This window comes from Notolepis coatsorum (assembly GCF_963971535.1).
Source record: "Notolepis coatsorum genome assembly, chromosome: 9".
Taxonomy (NCBI): Eukaryota; Metazoa; Chordata; class Actinopteri; order Aulopiformes; family Paralepididae; genus Notolepis; species Notolepis coatsorum.
In genome coordinates, this window is record NC_140173.1 from 137733948 (window position 1) to 137752340 (window position 18393).

The following is an 18393-nucleotide window of genomic DNA, read 5'->3' on the forward strand; positions in this document are numbered from 1 at the left end:
TTTTTGAATATAATATTAATGATTATACGCCAAAGTAGCCTGGTTTTAAGTTAAAATATTATAAATCTACATGCATTGAGGATGTCATTCTTTATATAGCTCTCAACGTGCACCAAATTGAATTATTCCTATATTGCAAAAAGAAGGAAAAGACTAGGGTTTCGAACCCCGGTCGTCTGCGTGAAAGTCAAAAGAACAACCCATTAGACCACAGTGGAGATAAGTAAAAGATCGACCACACATCAATCAATGGGTAAGAGAGCCGTATCGTAATTCTGTATAACAGTTTAACTAATTATTTTCGCTAGCAAGATCTCATTTGATTATTCAATCCAGCAGGCAAGTTTAAAGAAATATAATCTGATTGATTGAGGTAATGAGGGACTTAAAGTAGCCTATAGATAACGCATTTAACTTGTCGGCGAGGCGATCGAGCCGTATTGCAATCTGTCAATAAAGTTTTAAATCAATTAATCAATCAATGCCGTTAGAGAATCAGGATCTCTGCCATCGATACGTGCTGGCTTTTCAACTGAAGCGGCCGCGCGCATTTAGCCTGGGTCTCAAGTCTGAATCGAGTTAACGAGACTGAATCCACCTTCGAGGAACAGGAAAATCCCGGCTTCAAACATCGGGTTAACTGAATCTGGATAATGACATCTTGATCGACTTAGTTGAACCAGGTACGGGGAACGGGGCCCAGGTAAGTTCGCTAACATAATTTCCATCTATTGTGGGTCACTATAATGACCAATGCGAGTCGAGTGTAGTCAAATTATATGCGAGAGTCGTTAAATAGTTTTTCTTTTTTTTTATCTGATATAGGAGGCTCTCTGTGCCAAGAAGCTTGACTACTACAGCCATGTTATGGATTTGGTTACCAAGGTTACCAATCTAATTCGTGGAGGCAACAGGTCACTAAACCATAGAAAGTTTGTCTCCTTTTTGGAAGAGATGGACACTGATTATGGCGACTTGCAGCTACACACAGAAATCCGATGGCTGAGCCGTCAGAAAGTACAGGAGCGACATTGAAACACTGCAAATGCAATTCAATGATCGGTTTGAAGATTTCAACGGCATGCAGTCACGGATAGCGCTGTTTGCCGGCCCCCTCACCGCTACGGTGTCAGAGCAGCCCCCACCGTTGCAGCTTGAACTGTGCGAGCTACAGTCAGATCCTTTTTTTCAAGCAAAGAGAAATGAGAGGGGAATTTCGTTTTGGAAACTGCTACCTGAGCCCCGCTTCCCACTCCTCAGGGACTTTGCCCTCTCTATGGCCAGTATGTTTGGGAGCACATACATATGTGAGAGCAATTTCTCAAACATGAAGCACATCAAGTCAAGTCAAGTAGAGAAACAGGCTGTCGGATGAAACATTATTTCATCTGATGCAGATTGCATGCACAAACATTGAAGTTGACATTCCTGCTATTGTGCGCCAAATGGAGAGACCACAAGTGACTCATTAAAGACAGGGGGGAGGAGGAGATGATGAAGAGGTGTAGAGGGGGGGAAGGAGATGATGAAGAGGTGTAGAGAGGGGGGAAGAGATGATGAAGAGATGTAGAGAGGGGGGGAGATGATGGAGAGGTGTAGAGAGGGGACCATTATTATTATTATTATTATTATTATTATTATAACCATTATTGACCCACTGTGGGGCGAGGGTGAATGTCATGCCAGTTTGATAAAGGGTCAATGGGAGGCATGTAGTATTGCACTTTACTTTACTTGCACTTTACTTGTTTACTTTTGTAGTGTTCAGATAACACTAATAACACAAACACAAAGCAGCATTCCTGCTGCATTTCACTACAACAGTAAATCAAAAGTGCAATAATAAATGATTGTTAAATGTATACACTTTTATCCTGCTACTAAACAAAACATTCCTGAGTGCTTCATATCCATAACATGCATTTCAGTGTTATAATGTTTTGTTTAGTAGCAGGATACAAGTTTATACATTTAACAAAATCATTTATTATTGCACTTTTGATTTACTGTTGTAGTGAAATGCAGCAGGAATGCTGCTTTGTGTTTGTTGAGCAGTGGGCTTTAAGTTCATACATTTATTTTATTAGAAGCCTTAATTATAATTGATAATTTTTGTATATATTTGGGGTTACACAGCAATACTTTTAAATTCAGCTGTTTATAAATTCATAAAGTTGAAATTGCATTACTAAATGCATTTGAAATGGAATAAAAACAAAGTTACAACAAATTATAATTGTTTATATACCTTGTGACTATTAGGGCTATTTGAGTGATGGGGTACTACTGGCGGGACTGCCGATAAACAATGCGGCCCCCCAGATTGATTGTGGACATTTTGTGGCCCTCACCATATACAAAGTTGCCCACCCCTGACCTAGACTTTGCATAATAATAGGATACAGATAGCATAACAAAGAACGAGAAGAGCCAAACCAAAATACAAGCCTGTACCAATTGGTGGGGGTTTGCTTGAGCTGTGGAACCTCTCACTATGTGACAAATGGTCCCGACTGGAAGGATCAAGGATGAGGCATTAAGTTGTGCTTCAGAAGGAAACTGTCCTTCTGTAAACTAAGTTACATTGTTAATTTAGTTTGTATTTACTTTTCTAGTTTAAGTTCATTCAATTAAAGAAATTGTAACTACAATTACATTTAAAACATTATTTGTTTTTCAACCATATCTGTTGACAATATAATTTCTTTATATATTGAAGGCTACATCCTGCTACCTTTTTCAGCTTCTCTATTTCAAGGCAATATTTACAAAAACTAAACTAAAACTAGTCATTTGCTATACAAACATGTTTCCTACTATTTATTCTGCATAATAATAATCTGTTCTGTGCGCATGCACGTGGCGTCCGGGCAGGTCCCATATTACGACTGCACCACTGCCCGGCAGCATTGAGCAAAACCCTGAACACAGCAACTGCTTCCAACGAGCAGCTTTGTGCCATGCATGGGTGCCTCATCTGTAGTTGGTGTGTGTGTGTATGAATGGGTGAATCATGTGAGGCATACGTTGTAAAGCACCTTCAGTGGTTGGAAGACTAGTAGAAAAGCACTATATAAAAGTTACTTTCCGATCTGCAGTTGAGAAAATTCAGCCGTAGACGACCTCGACGTTGTCCGGCTGAGTGTGGCTATTGACCCACATTACGCCAAGGCATATCATGGAGGCACATTCCCACAGATACGTCTCAGTGCCTACGTGTTGAGTCAGTGCACTATGTATGTACTCACTCTGGACTTGCAGCTAGTGGTTGCCATGGTGATGACTCAAGACGCAGCAAAGCCAAGCCAGAGCGGAAGTGTATACTATGTTAGTGCAAAAGCAAGCCAGTTACAAAAGGCATTAGTCTGGACCAGTGACGTAGGTGTCTGCTGCCCAGAGACCAACCATTCCCTTCTCTTGTAGGTGCTGGGGGGGGGGGGGGGGGGGGGGGGGTACGCATTCCCCTGCATACTGTGCAAATATGCTTGCATTAACAAACACACAAACGCTGACAAATCACCTAGAGGAATTTGTACTCGCTGCTGTGCAGAAATTCAACCCGACTATACTATCAAGCTACTGGTATATACACAACACTGCTTGAAGCACAACAGTGCTTCATTGGGCTCTGTATTGTTTTATATAAATATACACACCGTATGTAATCAGATCGGCACATTAGATCTTTCACCTGTGATCTCAATCTCAAATTGTAGTTGTGATCTCTGGAGAAACATTGGAGTAGCATTGGTTTGATCAAATGATGAGTTTGTACAAATGCTGAAATAGCCACCTGTCTCCTTTGTGGGACTAAGGAATGTGATTGTGGTCAATTTACTTAAAACAGAAATTGCAATTAACTTGATGACAATAGAGCTTTCATTTTGTATTGACCAATCTTCTCGCTTCATATTTCTTCTGAAAACCTACTTCCTGAAATGATTGAAAGTGATACAACAGGTCCATCCTACTCCAGGCTAGGGCTGAACGATTAATAGATTTTAAATTAAAATTTGAAATGATGAAATGATCAAATCGCAAAAAATAAAAATAAAAATCGCAATATTTTTTAATGTATTTAACCAGGAAGTCCCATTGAGATACAAGATCGGTTTGAGAGAGGGAGGCAAGGGGTTTTAGATTGAGTGTTGTGAAGTTTAGACTTCAGACTTCAGAGACGGGGGGGGGGGGGGGGGGGAGGAGTAAAGTACAGAAAAAAAAACGGTATCGATTCCCAGGTAAAAAGAAACATTTTCAGGCTCGGTGTCCCGAAAAGACCCATGCGTAGGCCAGATGCAAGCCGCATTTTACAATAAACCTCTGTGGGGCTGCTTAAAAAAAAATTATAATCGCAAATTTTATCACAATCGCAATATCCGTCAGAAAAATCGCAATTTGATTATTTCCCAAAATCGTCTCTGCTGAGCCAGAGCCCGCCGTCAAGTAAAGAGTTTTATTTGTCACGGCATACAAGTATACAATGAAATGCAGGGGGTCTTGCCCACAAGGATGTGCATAATACAATAGTAATATATAATAAGAATCCAATAGAACGACATTGTGCAATAAAACAAGTAAACAAAGTAGGGCATATCGGTATATGTACATGAGTTATTTACAGAGCATGGTAGGACATGCTAGGTCCTGTGGTAGTGCAATACACTGTTAGCTACGGATGAGGCACTGGGTCTTTATATGTACACTGTTATACAATGCTATATTATACAATCTCAAGTTATACTATACTATTCTTAAAGTGACCTTTCTTTTGTAAAGTGGCCATAAGTGTGAGCGTGTGCAGCATGAGTGTGTGTGTACTCATGTTAACCCTTTAATCGCCAAGGACGCCGTAACACGTCATTCCCCGCCATGCTTAATCTGCCAATGACGCCGTAACACGTCATTGAGATCAATATTTCAAAAATCTGTGATGGCAATCATATTTCTCCCGCGGAGACTTGAGATCTACCGTTGATCCCCTCTCAACTCTCCAACGGTTCAAGAGCGCCATCTGGTGGCCGATCGGCGGATCGCCCAAACAGCAAACCGGAAACGGAAACTGGTGCTCATCCAAATTCGGTCCGACCACTCGCTATAGCTCCCGGGACTCAAGCTCGACACAATGGATAGCGATCCGTTACCTATAACTCGATAAACAACATGATTTGGACGTATATACTATTATACAACCTGGAGATGGATCGCATATTTCAACATCGCATAATAGCAATATTTTTGCTCCATGCTCATCGCCCAATGGCCCGAGGAGACTGGGGTAAGTTTCAGAGTTTATTTTTATCGTGTTCGATACAAAACTGCTATGATGATCATATCACCCACACTACATGAATCATCTAACGTTGGCCACGGAATTATAAACGACCCCCCCCCCCCCCCATCCGGTCAACATCAGATGATAAGTAGTAACTTCTAGAAGCACGTCCATTTGAAATTTTTTATCTGGCGCCGATCGCTATCAAACTGTATTTGATCATCAATATAATGCATTTAGGGCTATAAATCACGTTCTGCAGAATGCTGCAGAAAACGATAAAAACATATTTATACATTAGACCGTATTTTAGTATGAATATGTGAATGAAAAAGTATAACGTTCCTACATCCTGAACGATAGATAATTGACGTTGAATGGGCCATAGTAATGTCAATTTAGCAATACAATTTAAAAAGTTATAGCCCTGCAAAGAAGGGGAACTTCTCCATAGACAAATAGAGCTGGCAAAGGATGGTATAAGGATGTACATAAGCGTGGCAGAGAAAGGGTTAAAGTGGCTGCTAGTGTGTGAGGCGTGTACAGTGTAGTGGTGTGTGTGTTGTGTGTGTGCTCATGTGTGCTTGTGTGTGGAGAGTTCAGTGTTCAAGGCTCTGATGGCCTGGGGGAAGAAGCTGAGCCGAAGTCTCTCTGTCCTAGTTGCTGGTGTTCGCAGGCGTTTGCCTGACCGCAGCAGCATGAACAAGCTGTTGTTGGGGTGATGAGGGTCTTTCATTATTCTGCAGGCTCTGGATTTGCACCTCTTGTTGTATAGGACCTGCAGGGGTGGTAGTGCAATACCCGTGGTACCCTCGGCTGAGCGCACCACTCTCTGTAGGGCCTTCTTGTCCTGTGCCGTGCTGTTTCCATACCAGGCAGTGATGTTTCCAGTCAAGATGCTCTCTACAGCTCCGGAGTAGAAGGACTGGAGTATCTTCCCAGATACTCCGAACTTCCTTAACTGTCTCAGGTGGTAGAGGCGCTGCTTCGCCTTTTTTACGACTGAGTCTATGCGTGTTGTCCATGTCAGATCCTCTGAGATGTGGACCCCCAGGTACTTGAAGCTGCTCACCCTGTCCACGGTAGCCCCATTTATCCTCTGGTGTGTGTGTCTCCTGCTGTCTCCTCCTAAAATCCACGATCAGCTCCTTGGTTTTACCAATGTTCAGGAGCAGGCTGTTGTCCTGGCACCAGCGTTCCAGTACCTCAACCTCCTCCCGATAGGCCTTCTCGTCGTTGTCCGAGATCAGCCCCACCACCACTGTGTCGTCCGCAAACTTCACTATGGAGTTGGAGCTGAACTTGGCCACACAGTCATGTGTGTATAGTGAGTACAGCAGGGGGCTCAGAAGACAGCCCTGGGGGGACCCGATGCTCAGGGTGATGGTGTTGGAGGTCTGACCCCCCACCCTAACCGCCTGGGGCCTTTCACTCAGAAAGTCCAGTATCCAGGCGCTCAGAGCGGAGCTCAGACCCAGCTCAATCAGCTTGTCCACCAGTCTGGTGGGGACTATGGTGTTGAACGCTGAGCTGTAGTCAATGAACAACAGTCTCACATAGCCCCCCTTCTGGCTGTCTAGGTGAGAGAGGGTGCTGTGCAGTACTTGGGAGACCACATCATCAGTGGACCTGTTTGGCCTGTATGCAAATTGCATAGGGTCCATATCACTGGGGAGGGGAGGCACAAATGTGATCCTTGACCAGCCTCTCAAAACATTTCATGGCCACAGAGGTGAGTGCCACCGGTCTGTAGTCATTGAGACCTGTTGGGGAGGGTTTCTTTGGTACCGGGATAATGGTAGACATCTTGAAGCAGGCAGGGACCACTGACTCCGCCAGGGATCGATTAAATATGGTGGTGAACACAGGGGCTAGCTGGTTGGCAAAGGACTTAAGTATGCGTCCTGTTATTCCATCTGGGCCAGCAGCCTTTCTGGTGTTCACCTGCATAAATGCTCTTCTCACACTGTGTACCGTCAACGAGAGAGCGTCCCCGCCCCACGGATGCCCCCCCCCCCCCCTCCACAACAGCCGGCGCGCCAGTGACGTCACTAGCCGTTGAGCTAGCGGCGCCACTGTTTGCACCAAATCGTGCGTAGAAGGTGTTGAGCTGGTCCGCGAGAGAGGCGTTGTCGCTCCCCATTGAGGGGGCGCCGACTTTGTAGTCAGTTATCGTCCTCAGTCCCCGCCATAAGCCTCTTGTGTCATTCTGTGCCATTTGTGCCTCCATCTTGTCAGCATACGTCCTTTTCGCTAGTTTAACAGCCTTGCGCAGAGTGTAGACTGTAGACCCCCCCACCCCCCCCCCCCTGAAAAAATTCTAATAAAAAAATTTCAATTTTTTTCTTTAATAATTTTTTTTTGATAAAGTTTGCTTTAATCACAGTAACGTTGGCGAGCTAGCTAAATTATACATAAATCGGTTTTCATATCAATCAATCAATCAATCATCACTAAGACTTTAAAACGGTGGTGCGGCACGGTCTACGGAGACAGAGAAAAAACCTACCAAATCCATTCTGAGACTGACTAGCGTCGCGTGTCTGTTCCAACTCTGGTCTTTGGAAAGTTTGATAGTATTTACTGAGGTTGGCCAGATAATGTTGATATTTAAACTTAAAAAATTATTATACAGAGAGAAGCTTCAGCAAGTATACAAAACGCTGCTGACAGACAAAAGAGAATCCCTCACTGAGGAAAACACAAAGGCCTAACCATCATGTATCACAATGGTGATGTCAGCCAGAGATGGGGAGAAGCATGAACCTTTAAAAAGGACATCTCTTTGAAATAAATGACATTTTACAGTTTTTTTTTCTTGATTTCTTTTAAACAAATTATTATTTTGTATTATTTAACTATTTAATTATTATTTAGTTATTGCACTGCACTGGCAGTTGAACTGCATTGACCTGAACTTAATTGAAAAAAAGAAACCTCATAACCTAACTGGCACTGAACTACACTGGCACTGTTTGCAGATGTATTATTCAAGTTAGTTAAAAACAGAATTTTGTATTGTTTTTTTTGTTAAATCCAAAGGAAGAAATATTAAATCAGAGAAAATCCAAAAACGGGAAGATTTTAAACAGAGAAATCCGAAAACAGGAAAAGATAAAAACGGATTTCATAGGGCCCTAGTTAAGGTGAGTTAAGTGAAAATCTGCTCCGCTCTGATAAACTGACTCTTTGGTCAGAGCGTCCAGTGTGCACTCAGAATTTCCAAACAACTTGAGTGCACTCGCTCTGACACTGGTTGTAAATAGTTAGTGTTGTATGTGCCTCCCTCAGTGTTTCCCATTAATTACCTAGACTGATACATTGCCAATAGGGATGTATCAGTAGTATTGGCAGTGGTCGTAATAGTAATAAAAAATAAACCAGTTCAACACAGGTAAACCACTTTTGCTTCATTTATTTGATGGCTCAAATGTATGCTCTACCAGTGGTTCCCAAACCTCTCCTCGAGACACCCCAGCCGTTCCATGCATTTGTTAAATTCCACCACCAGCACACCTGATTAAACTAATTAAGGGCTTGTTAAGTTGAATCAGGTGTGCTGGTGGTGGAATTTAACAAATACATGGAACGGCTGGGGTGCTCCAAGGAGAGGATTGGGAAGTACTAGTCTAGTCGATTTTGTGTTTTGAGCACAAAGTTCATCATAGATCTGGCCTTTTTATCTTGCTCTCAAAGTGCACCAGATTGATGCATTTAACTTTAAAATATACAACAACAAAAAAACAATTCCGGAGGAGCATGCCCCCAGACCCCCCTAGAGGGTCCGAGGTTCACCCACCACAGTCTAATAAAATCCTGTGGTAAACACTGTCCCTGTATTGTAAATAGTTCATATGTGTGTCGTCACTACTGTATGTCAAATTGTAAATAAGTAAATTTGTGTTGTAAATAAATATTGTTAATATTTATTTACCTAATGTATGTGCAATCGTTTCATTTCAGCTCAGTGTAGAGAAATGCACAGATACTAACAACCGCCTTACTACGACACTGTTGACACCACGTATCTGTGACACGCATGCCCCGCGACAACACTAGTAATTTTGGGGGGCCTACCACCCCCCCTGAAAAAAATCCTAGGGGAAACACTGAAATCCTAATCACCACACAAATATAGAATATTGACATTGTTACTATACCGGTAATTTCCTTTTAATCCATGAACCAATGTCTGCTTGATGTCTAACGCCTGTTTTTTTATACTTGTCCAGGGACTACGAATGAATACTATCCTTCTTGGCTAAATCTAGCATATTTATTTTTAATGTGCATTGTCCTCGTCAAATAAACTAAACCACGGCCAGCCAAGTCAACCCAGCTCACTGACTGCAAGCTGAAGAAGCAGCTGAAGAAAAGGCCAAATCCCCATCATGTGAACATGTCTCCATCTGAACAGCCAATGGAGATATGGCACACTACAACGACGAGTGACAAATGGTACTTACCATGTCATTGCCAAGAACTGCAGAATACAGAATATGATAGCCAGCCCCCTTTTCCCCCACTGTGAAACACAAAACAGTATACAACGTTAACATTTTGCACAAGATGTTACATAGCACAAGCCTTAATCGTTTCAGCCTGTGTAGGCATGTGGTCTACGTACTTACCCAAAACACTGCACAAAGTGTCAGGATGAGGCAGAGCTGGGGAAGAGAGGTAACAAAGTAAACATCTTGCAAAGTAGAATGGCTCTCTCGCTCTATCTCCGTGTGGACACGTGCGCGGTAGGGCTGGGCGATTCTTGCTCAAATGTGAATCACGATTCTTCTCTCTAATAATTGAGATCACGATTCTCCCACGATTCTTATTTTTTCAATAAAATCATTTATTGCACTCTTTCTTAAATAGACAACATAACATATAAAAGTGCTCGACTTAAACTTAAACATAACATATGAAAGTGCTTGACTTAAACTTAAAAGTCTCTTGTAACATACAAAATAACTCAAGTCAGAATCGTCATCGTTTAAAAAAAATTAAGTAAAAACAAAATAAAAAAATACATTTTTTAATAAAAATCAATAGTCATAATTTAGAAATTAGATTGCATAGGTCTATGAATCGAGATCAATTTTATTTCGATTAATCGCCCAGCCCTAGTGCGCAGTGCGAGCGGCAGCAGTTCAGTGAGGTAGCAATCACACACACGTAAAGGTAAGCTATGTGTGGACATAGCGCCATCATTCTAAGGAGTGGTTAATGGTGATGCCACTTATCTGTGCCTTGCCTCACAGAGGGCTTACAGAGCAGAGCATTCATGACCTTTCCCTGGTTCCAGAATTATTTTCACCATTAATTTACAGCATATAACTTTCGCAATGAGGCAGATTCTATGCAGCTTCCAGTGCTCCACATTTTCAATTAGTCATGCAACTTACAAAAGTGTCACAAATGGTGAATGTCATGACTAATGAAATGTGTGGGAAATTAGCTAATGTTGAGGGCAACCACAGCGTTTGGTCTTTTCTACTCTATATAGAATGAGTGATATGTAAAGCTGAGCTTGCTTTGGACCCTAGCAACCACACAACACTAACAATACGGGACGTACAATGAATGAATAAATCAATGATTGACTGAATGATTCAGTGAGTGACATTGCCAATATATGAGGTGCTTTGCATTAAAGAAAATACAGTAATATACATACCAGCATAACAATGGTGGCTATCAGTCTGGTTGGTTCAAACATACGCTTCAGTTGTTTAAATGGTCCCATTAGGAAACAAGTGCTTTGGGTGAGAAGACAGAAGAATATATACAGTCAGTCATTACATCTCTAAATAATCAATGCAACTGTGTAATATTTTACCATGCAATACAGCTGTATTGGCAAGATCACGAGATCTGTGTAACAAACCATCTGGCGCATCGGGTTGGTAATATTTATCACCCGGGATGCAAAGGGTCGGAAACTTTTAGCCCTGGATTTTAGGAGAATTTTGCCAATTTTAATTAAAAAAAACGTTGCTTATAATAGTGAACTTATTTTGGGGGGGAATACATACATACATAAGGCAATAGTAGGTCTTGTGGCATGTTTTAGTTAAAATATCCCCATTTAACACATTGGTTGCCAGCCGGATATGACTATTTATCACTTGAGCACATTTGCGAGCGATTAAACTATATCTTAAATGATGGCTGTGTGTCTAATACACCAGTCGCTTATCAATGACTTGCTTGCAGTCAACATGTACGAAACGGATTGTTTTCTCATCGGTACATTTCCGTTTTATACCGTTTTGAATACGAGTATAGTTTGAGAGTTCTAGTAATTCCAGAGAAATCTGCGATAATAGCCATTTACTGGAATACACAAAACACGTTGTCATTTTCCGGCTGATTTATTAATCGTTTTCAAATAAACGCTAGATTATCGAGAGTATTTGTGTTCTTATGCACGATACAAAAGCGGGCTGAAAAATCATTTATTCGTGCCGCGCTCAGCGCCTAACGCCACACACACGTTGTGAACGCTGTGAAAAACAACTCTGATTAACCCAAACTGGTAACATAAGATTCCTTAGCTCAGATCAGATGTTCTGCAAAAAGATTAATCCAATTCCTGATCGCCATTCCATCAAATATTGATCGCGTTTATTGATCCAACGTTATAGTCCGAAACACATAATCGAAAGCTGCTCAGAGCCTCGCCAGTGAATCTGGTAACAGACACTGCTTGCCAGAGATGGGGAAACCCTGGACCGGAGTTTTTCTCTGATGCACTTTTTCACTCAATCCAATCCAATGATGTGCATTACCAACCGGGAGACAATATTTGCCCTTTCCGAGCTCAGAGCCATTCCCAATGATAACGTCAGGCTGGACGGATGAAAAATTAATGGATATCGCTAATAAAAGAAATAACGAGAAATATCGTTATTGGCAACCAACGCATGGCGGACAATAACGAGAAATCTCGTTGTTGGCAACCAATGTGTTAATGGAAATTCAGTTGAATTGCAACTGTGCATTCAATACACAGTACACTCCATCACATAACTGCCAGCATCCAGAGACAGTCTATGTAATGAGCAGACCGATCACTGTAGTAGTTTTGATCTTTAACACTAAAGATGGCTTACTGCAAAATAAAGAGAAAATTAAATGTGATTATAAACTTAATAATGATCTCTGCCAAATGGCTTGTGGGCGGGTAACTAAGGACTCTGTGTTTGATTGATTGAATACTTTATTTTGACATAATCGTAGGACAAACATTTGAAAAAGACAATAACAGTGTCATCACGCTGGTCAAAAATGGATAAAACACAATAAAGCCATGGCTTGTTTCCATTGTGGTCCATATGTGTCAGAAACTACTGGATGGCTGAAGTGAAAAATGTTTGCGTTTCTTAGTCTCTTGCAGTGGAAAATTACAGAGTTCATGCAAAAGCTTTAAATAGTATTTTCTGTACTTCTTTTCAGTTTACGAGAAATACATTCCACCACATGGTGCATGTGCAGAAGCTGATCTAAGTGGAAAAAGGGCATTTCTCTATCACAAAATTGTCCTTTTTGACCAATGTAACCATTGACTTTAACATTCTGTGTTGTAAGTTATTTACCAGAGACTTCAAATATGAAATAAAAACAATTTTACGTATGCCATAACTCCCCATTCAAAGAGATAGGGGTATTTTTTTTTGTGTGTAACCTTTATTTACCCAGGGTAGGTTTTCTGAGCACGGATGCTCTTATTCAGCAACACGCTGCTTTACTTACTGGTAACTTTTATTACATACCTACTACTACTGTTAAACTCTGGTAAATCTTTTGGCACTAAAGTTAGGCACACTGTCCCAACATCATTCCCGGGTGGCATTCCCGTCACCGTGCATGGCGGTGTGAGTGGCACGCAGGCTGTTTGTGTTCTCCTTCGGTCATGGCATGCTTTATCGGGGGGGGGGGGGATTGATTTGTGGAGTGTTTGGGGGACTGGCTGTTCCGGGGGGGGGGGGGGGGGGGTTCACATGCCTTTGAGCAACACTACTTGTTGTACTTATTTTATGACTATTCTTAGGTCTGCACGTTCTACGTTGCACTACCTTTATACCTATATGTCTGCATTTTATGCATTGCTTTTATTCTGTCAACTGTATGCCAATTTTATGCCTATGTTCATTTTATAATATTTGCTGTGAAGCACTTTGAGCTGCCATCCATGTATGAAAAGGTGCTATATATCTAGTTATTATTTTGTATTATAAAAATATTTGTGCATTGAAATGTCTGTAAGTCTCGACGACATTGAAAATGAGGGTGACCTCAATTGTCCCTTGAGAATAAATAAAAGGTTTGAATTGAATCAGGTTTCTAATATTCAGTATAATATGGGCATAGCACCATACGAGTAGGCTTTATAGCCTGTGTGGGTTTTAGAGTGAGCAATGAGCACTCTCCAGCTCTCACACACACAGTGGAGTGTGTAGAGTAACACATATTTTCTTCACCACTTTGCCACAGAGCGAGGTGTTACAAAGTGGAGTAACGGCATTGAGCTCGCCTAGCCACGATGACACTCAAGACCGCCGTCATTCACCCAACTGCATTCTCTCAGCTAACCCCAGCACTATAGAGAGGGGAGTTTGACGTTGGGATACTTCGTCAGAGGCACACAAACAACGGATATCTCAGCCGTGCTGTGTTCAGCCGAGTGGGCAGGGCAGCTGTGGTTTGACGCAGACCCCCTGCGATGGGCAGTGGGCGGGTGATGGAAGAGGGCTTCTCAACAGAGACACCCACTCTGCTCTTGTACTGCTGCTGCTCTATGACTTTTGCTCAGAGCTGTTGTTGCATCAATGGACTCCAGCTGTCACCGACGTTAGCGTGGAGGAGTCATATGTGACTTTGGCATTATTTGTGAACTCATAAATACATATACCGGTACACACATTTATAATTAATTATAATTATTTTATTTTGTTTACAAAAATGCATCATTCAACTAGTTAAAATACTGTTTGGCTTAAATGTGCTTTTGTGGAATACCATGTTATGAGACATAACACTCCTGGGCAACGGACGTTCTAATAGGAACACTATTACACTATTATTGGCTTTTCTCATCTCTGAGAAAAGTCAATATATCTCGACCCAAAAATGTTACAGGTTGACTAGTACATTAAAGGGCATTTCACAGATCATCTTTTTACCTGAATCCCATCATTCTGTTGTAAGGAGTAACACTAACCCTTAAAAAGGAGGACATGCGATTATCGGATATAAAACGTACCAACAGGCTCTGTGTCTCGAGAGCTTGGCTGCATCGGTCCCCCGAGAAACTCTGCAGGGTGAGGTCATCCAGCAGACCGCTAGTGAACTACAAACGCAATTTCCTTGACTATTTTCTCCTATTGACCATTTTCACAAAACAGTCACATCTAGGGACCTCAAAACCTACTCTAGTGAGGCCTTTAACCAAGAACTGGAGAGCCTGGACTGGTCAGATGAGCTCAGTGGTACACTAGTTGAAGAAACATGGCTTGGTTTAAAAACCAAATTCTCAACAATACTAAACAACATGACCCCCTAAGAACCACCAGGGTTAAAAATCGCACTGAGCCATGGATGCACTCAGAAATACTGACCGCTATGAAAACCAGAGACAATAAATGCTCTGAACTTCATAAAAGCCAGTCAAAGCTTGCCAAAAGCTCAAACGGTGATCTCCAAGCCCACGTGGTTGAACTCAAACAACAAAGAAACAGACTAAGAAACGATGTATGATCAAATCTGCACAAAATAATTTTATCAATGACAAAACTGAGGAAAACAAAAACAAACCCTGTGAACTTTGGAAATTACTCAACAACCAACTAGGCTGCAGCAAAAAACTAAAACCCAGATTTATAAAGATAAAGACAGAAAACTCTCATCACAGACTAACTGGATGTGGCCAAATACCTAAACATATTCTTTACAAACATAGCCACAACACTGGTTAATAAACTACCCTCTCTCACTCAGGGAATTTTGGGGTAGAACACATCCTAGCCTACTACAAAAACCTAGGGGTCCGCAAAGACAACTTCAAACTTGAAATGGTAACAACAGTTGAGGTACTCAAAAAACTGAGTGCCCTCCAACCTAACAAGGCCACTGGCCATGACAATATCCCCTCCAAATTCCTCAGAGACTCAGCAGCCGCCATCACCCCAGTCATCACATGCATAATAAGCCTCTCCATAAAACAGGGGCACGTCCCCAAACACTTGAAAATTGCGAGAGTGACCGCCCTGCACAAAAAAGGCAGCAAATTAGACCCAGGCAACTACCGCCCTGTTTCTATTCTTACCTCCATCTCGAAAGTCATGGAAAAAATGTCTACGAACAGATCGAAAAGTACCTTGCGGAAAAAAATTTAATCTACAAATTCCAATCTGGCTTCAGAACATCCCACTCCACTGACGCATGCCTTCTCTATTTGAACGACCACATCAAACAAGAGGTGGACGGGGGAAAATACTGCAGCATGGTCATGCTGGACCTACAAAAGGCTTTCCACACTGTCAATCACTCCATTCTGATTGACAAGCTAAAAGCAATTGGTTTTGATTAGGGATGCTCGATATTGGCTTTTTTACCGATACCGATATTGTCCAACTCTTAATTTCCGATACCGATATCAACCGATATCAAACCCCCCCCCAAAAAACTGAATAATTTCAGGTAATTAACATTACATATATCTTGTTGTGTAATTAACACAACATTATGCATACTTTGACAATAAATAAAATAATAATTAGTTCTTACTTGCTTGCCTGGGTAAATAAAGGTTAAATAAATGTAATTTCTCTTTTATTAAATTCAAATTATTTTTTTTTTAAACCGATACCGATATTTTCCGATATCACATTTTTATGCCAATATCGGTAGGCCGATAATATCGGACATCCCTAGTTTTGATAGTTTATCAGTGAGCTGGATGCAATCCTACCTGGAGGGGAGAGAACAAATGGTGGAGGTAAACAGAGTACACTACTATCTGCACCTGGCTCGCTGATAAACTATCATTACACCTGGGTAAAACAGAGTCCATTCTCTTTGGATCACATAACAAACTGAGCAAGACCAACAGCTTCTCTGTTACAGTGGGTGACAATATTGTCACAAGGAAAGATGAAATTACATACCTGGGTTGAATCCCATCTAGGCAAATCTTTCCTGTGACAAAATGGCAACCAATGTAATAAAAAAAGTCAACCAACGAACAAGATTATTGTACCGGATCTCCTCTCTGGTAAACAAGAATACCCTGAAGACTCTAACAGGAGCACTCATTCAGGGTACTATGACTATGCTTGCACCCCATGGTACCAAATCACCTCAAAGGCACTAAAAACATCACAAAACAAACTGGTCAGACTACTGCTTGACCTTACTCCTAAAACCCACCTCACCCCTGCCCATTTTGACAACCTAGGATGGCTTAGAGTAGACGACAGAGTACAGCAACTTGCAATGGGCCTGGTCTACAAGATACACTACACCACTAAAGGTACCCATGTACATGTCGAAATACTTCCCAAAGGTCAGTGAATTCCACGACCACAACACCAGAGGGAGTTCCACAAATCATGTTCAATCCAGATTCGGCTCAAACAAGGGACTAAACACGTTTCGCAATTATGCCACATCAATGTGGAACGCCCTACCTATAGCCGTAAAATAATGTGAATCCCTACCCACCTTCAACACCGCTCTCAAAGTGCACCTATGGGAGGCTGCAATTAGAAACTGGCCCCTGTGAATATCCAACACCCCCTCCCCCACACCCACCCAACCCCCTCCAATGTACAGTTTCTTCCCCCTCAAATGTATATACTCTCTTTTAGAAACTCTGTCTCTTAAACAGTACTGTATATATTTGTATATCTTGTATGTCATAAATGTCTGCATGTCGTGTATGTCAAATGTTACGATGAATTGAAAATGGGGGACCCTGATGTAAACAAGACGAAAGTCTTTCTCTGGTCTGCATCCCCTTAACAATTGTGTGTATTGAGCCGTACTGTATTGTACCCATTCTGCAATTTGTTAAAAGTTTTCAATCAATCAATCAATTCAAATAAAACAATTCCATATAGATGTTATCCCCAACGCTAGGTGTCAGGCTTGAAGAGTGATGTCAAGATTGCTCCATTTCTGCCGGGCAGGTAAGGTCACTCTTGCTTAACAGACATACACCATTCATTTTTGGTCATTGGTCAAAAAAAAGATTGAAATACTTTTTCCATTTTAGAGATCCAACATGGTTCTAGTCCCCAAGTCACTTCACATTGACTTCCGACAGGTTACGCAATACACATGATTCCCGGCAATGTATTCTAGTACAGGGGAAATTCTCAGACACGGCATCAATCCAGTATCCTATACCAGTATCAGTGCAACATGCTAGGAAAGGCAGCGAATATCCTGGCTTTGACTCATCGATACAGGAGCTTTACTATAAAATCTTACCTGGAGAGAGCTGCGATATTCCCTAATGTGTAGAAGACGGCGAAAAGCTTCATGCCCGCACCAGGCAAGAAGAGCAGTGCTGTGCCCTGGTGAGACAAATAAGAATGCGCTCATTGTCAAGTCAACAAAAACAATGTAGCCGCCGGACCAGAATGCCTCAAAGCTTCGATCACTGCCATGGTAATCAATATTAAAAAAAAATCGATATTCATCATATTCAAATGCTTAGTTTTTGGTGGTCGTTTTTTTTACCCCTCCAAATATGTGTATACATCAGCATAAGAAATAGCTTGTGGAAATAATCATTTTAATAATTCATTTTGAGAATCAGATCAAACATAAGAAAACCACAGCTCTCATTTACCCACCGCATTGAAACTTTTGTGCGAGAAGAATGAAACTTTGATTATTCAACGTCGATGATGATTACTAGTACTACTGAAGCTTCGAAGCCCAAAATATGGTAATCAGAAGAGCCCTAAGCCAGACATCCATAGAGGAGATGCATTGGATAAAGTAGGTCACTGAATCCTTCAAAGATAAGAAACTTTATTTTTTTTTTTAAACCTAGGGACAGTGCACAACATCAGTTTCCAGTCCACATCAATGTAAATGTGCCAGAGTTAGCC

General features: G+C 41.5%; 1 protein-coding gene across 2 annotated transcripts in view; it reads right to left on the bottom strand.

Annotated features, from left to right (window-relative positions):
- sft2d1 (SFT2 domain containing 1) overlaps positions 1-18393 on the bottom strand; it is a 33749-nt gene that overhangs the window by 10581 nt on the left and 4775 nt on the right. For both annotated transcript variants that reach the window (XR_014620064.1, XM_084321205.1), the window contains exons 3-6: positions 17765-17850; positions 10947-11028; positions 9904-9939; positions 9739-9797 (exon numbers count right to left, since the gene is read on the bottom strand). Coding sequence is in view for 1 of the 2 variants with exons in the window: in XM_084321205.1 (XP_084177331.1) it covers positions 9739-9797; positions 9904-9939; positions 10947-11028; positions 17765-17850 (263 nt within the window). In the remaining variant the exon portion in view is untranslated. The remainder of the gene's footprint in view (positions 1-9738; positions 9798-9903; positions 9940-10946; positions 11029-17764; positions 17851-18393) is intronic.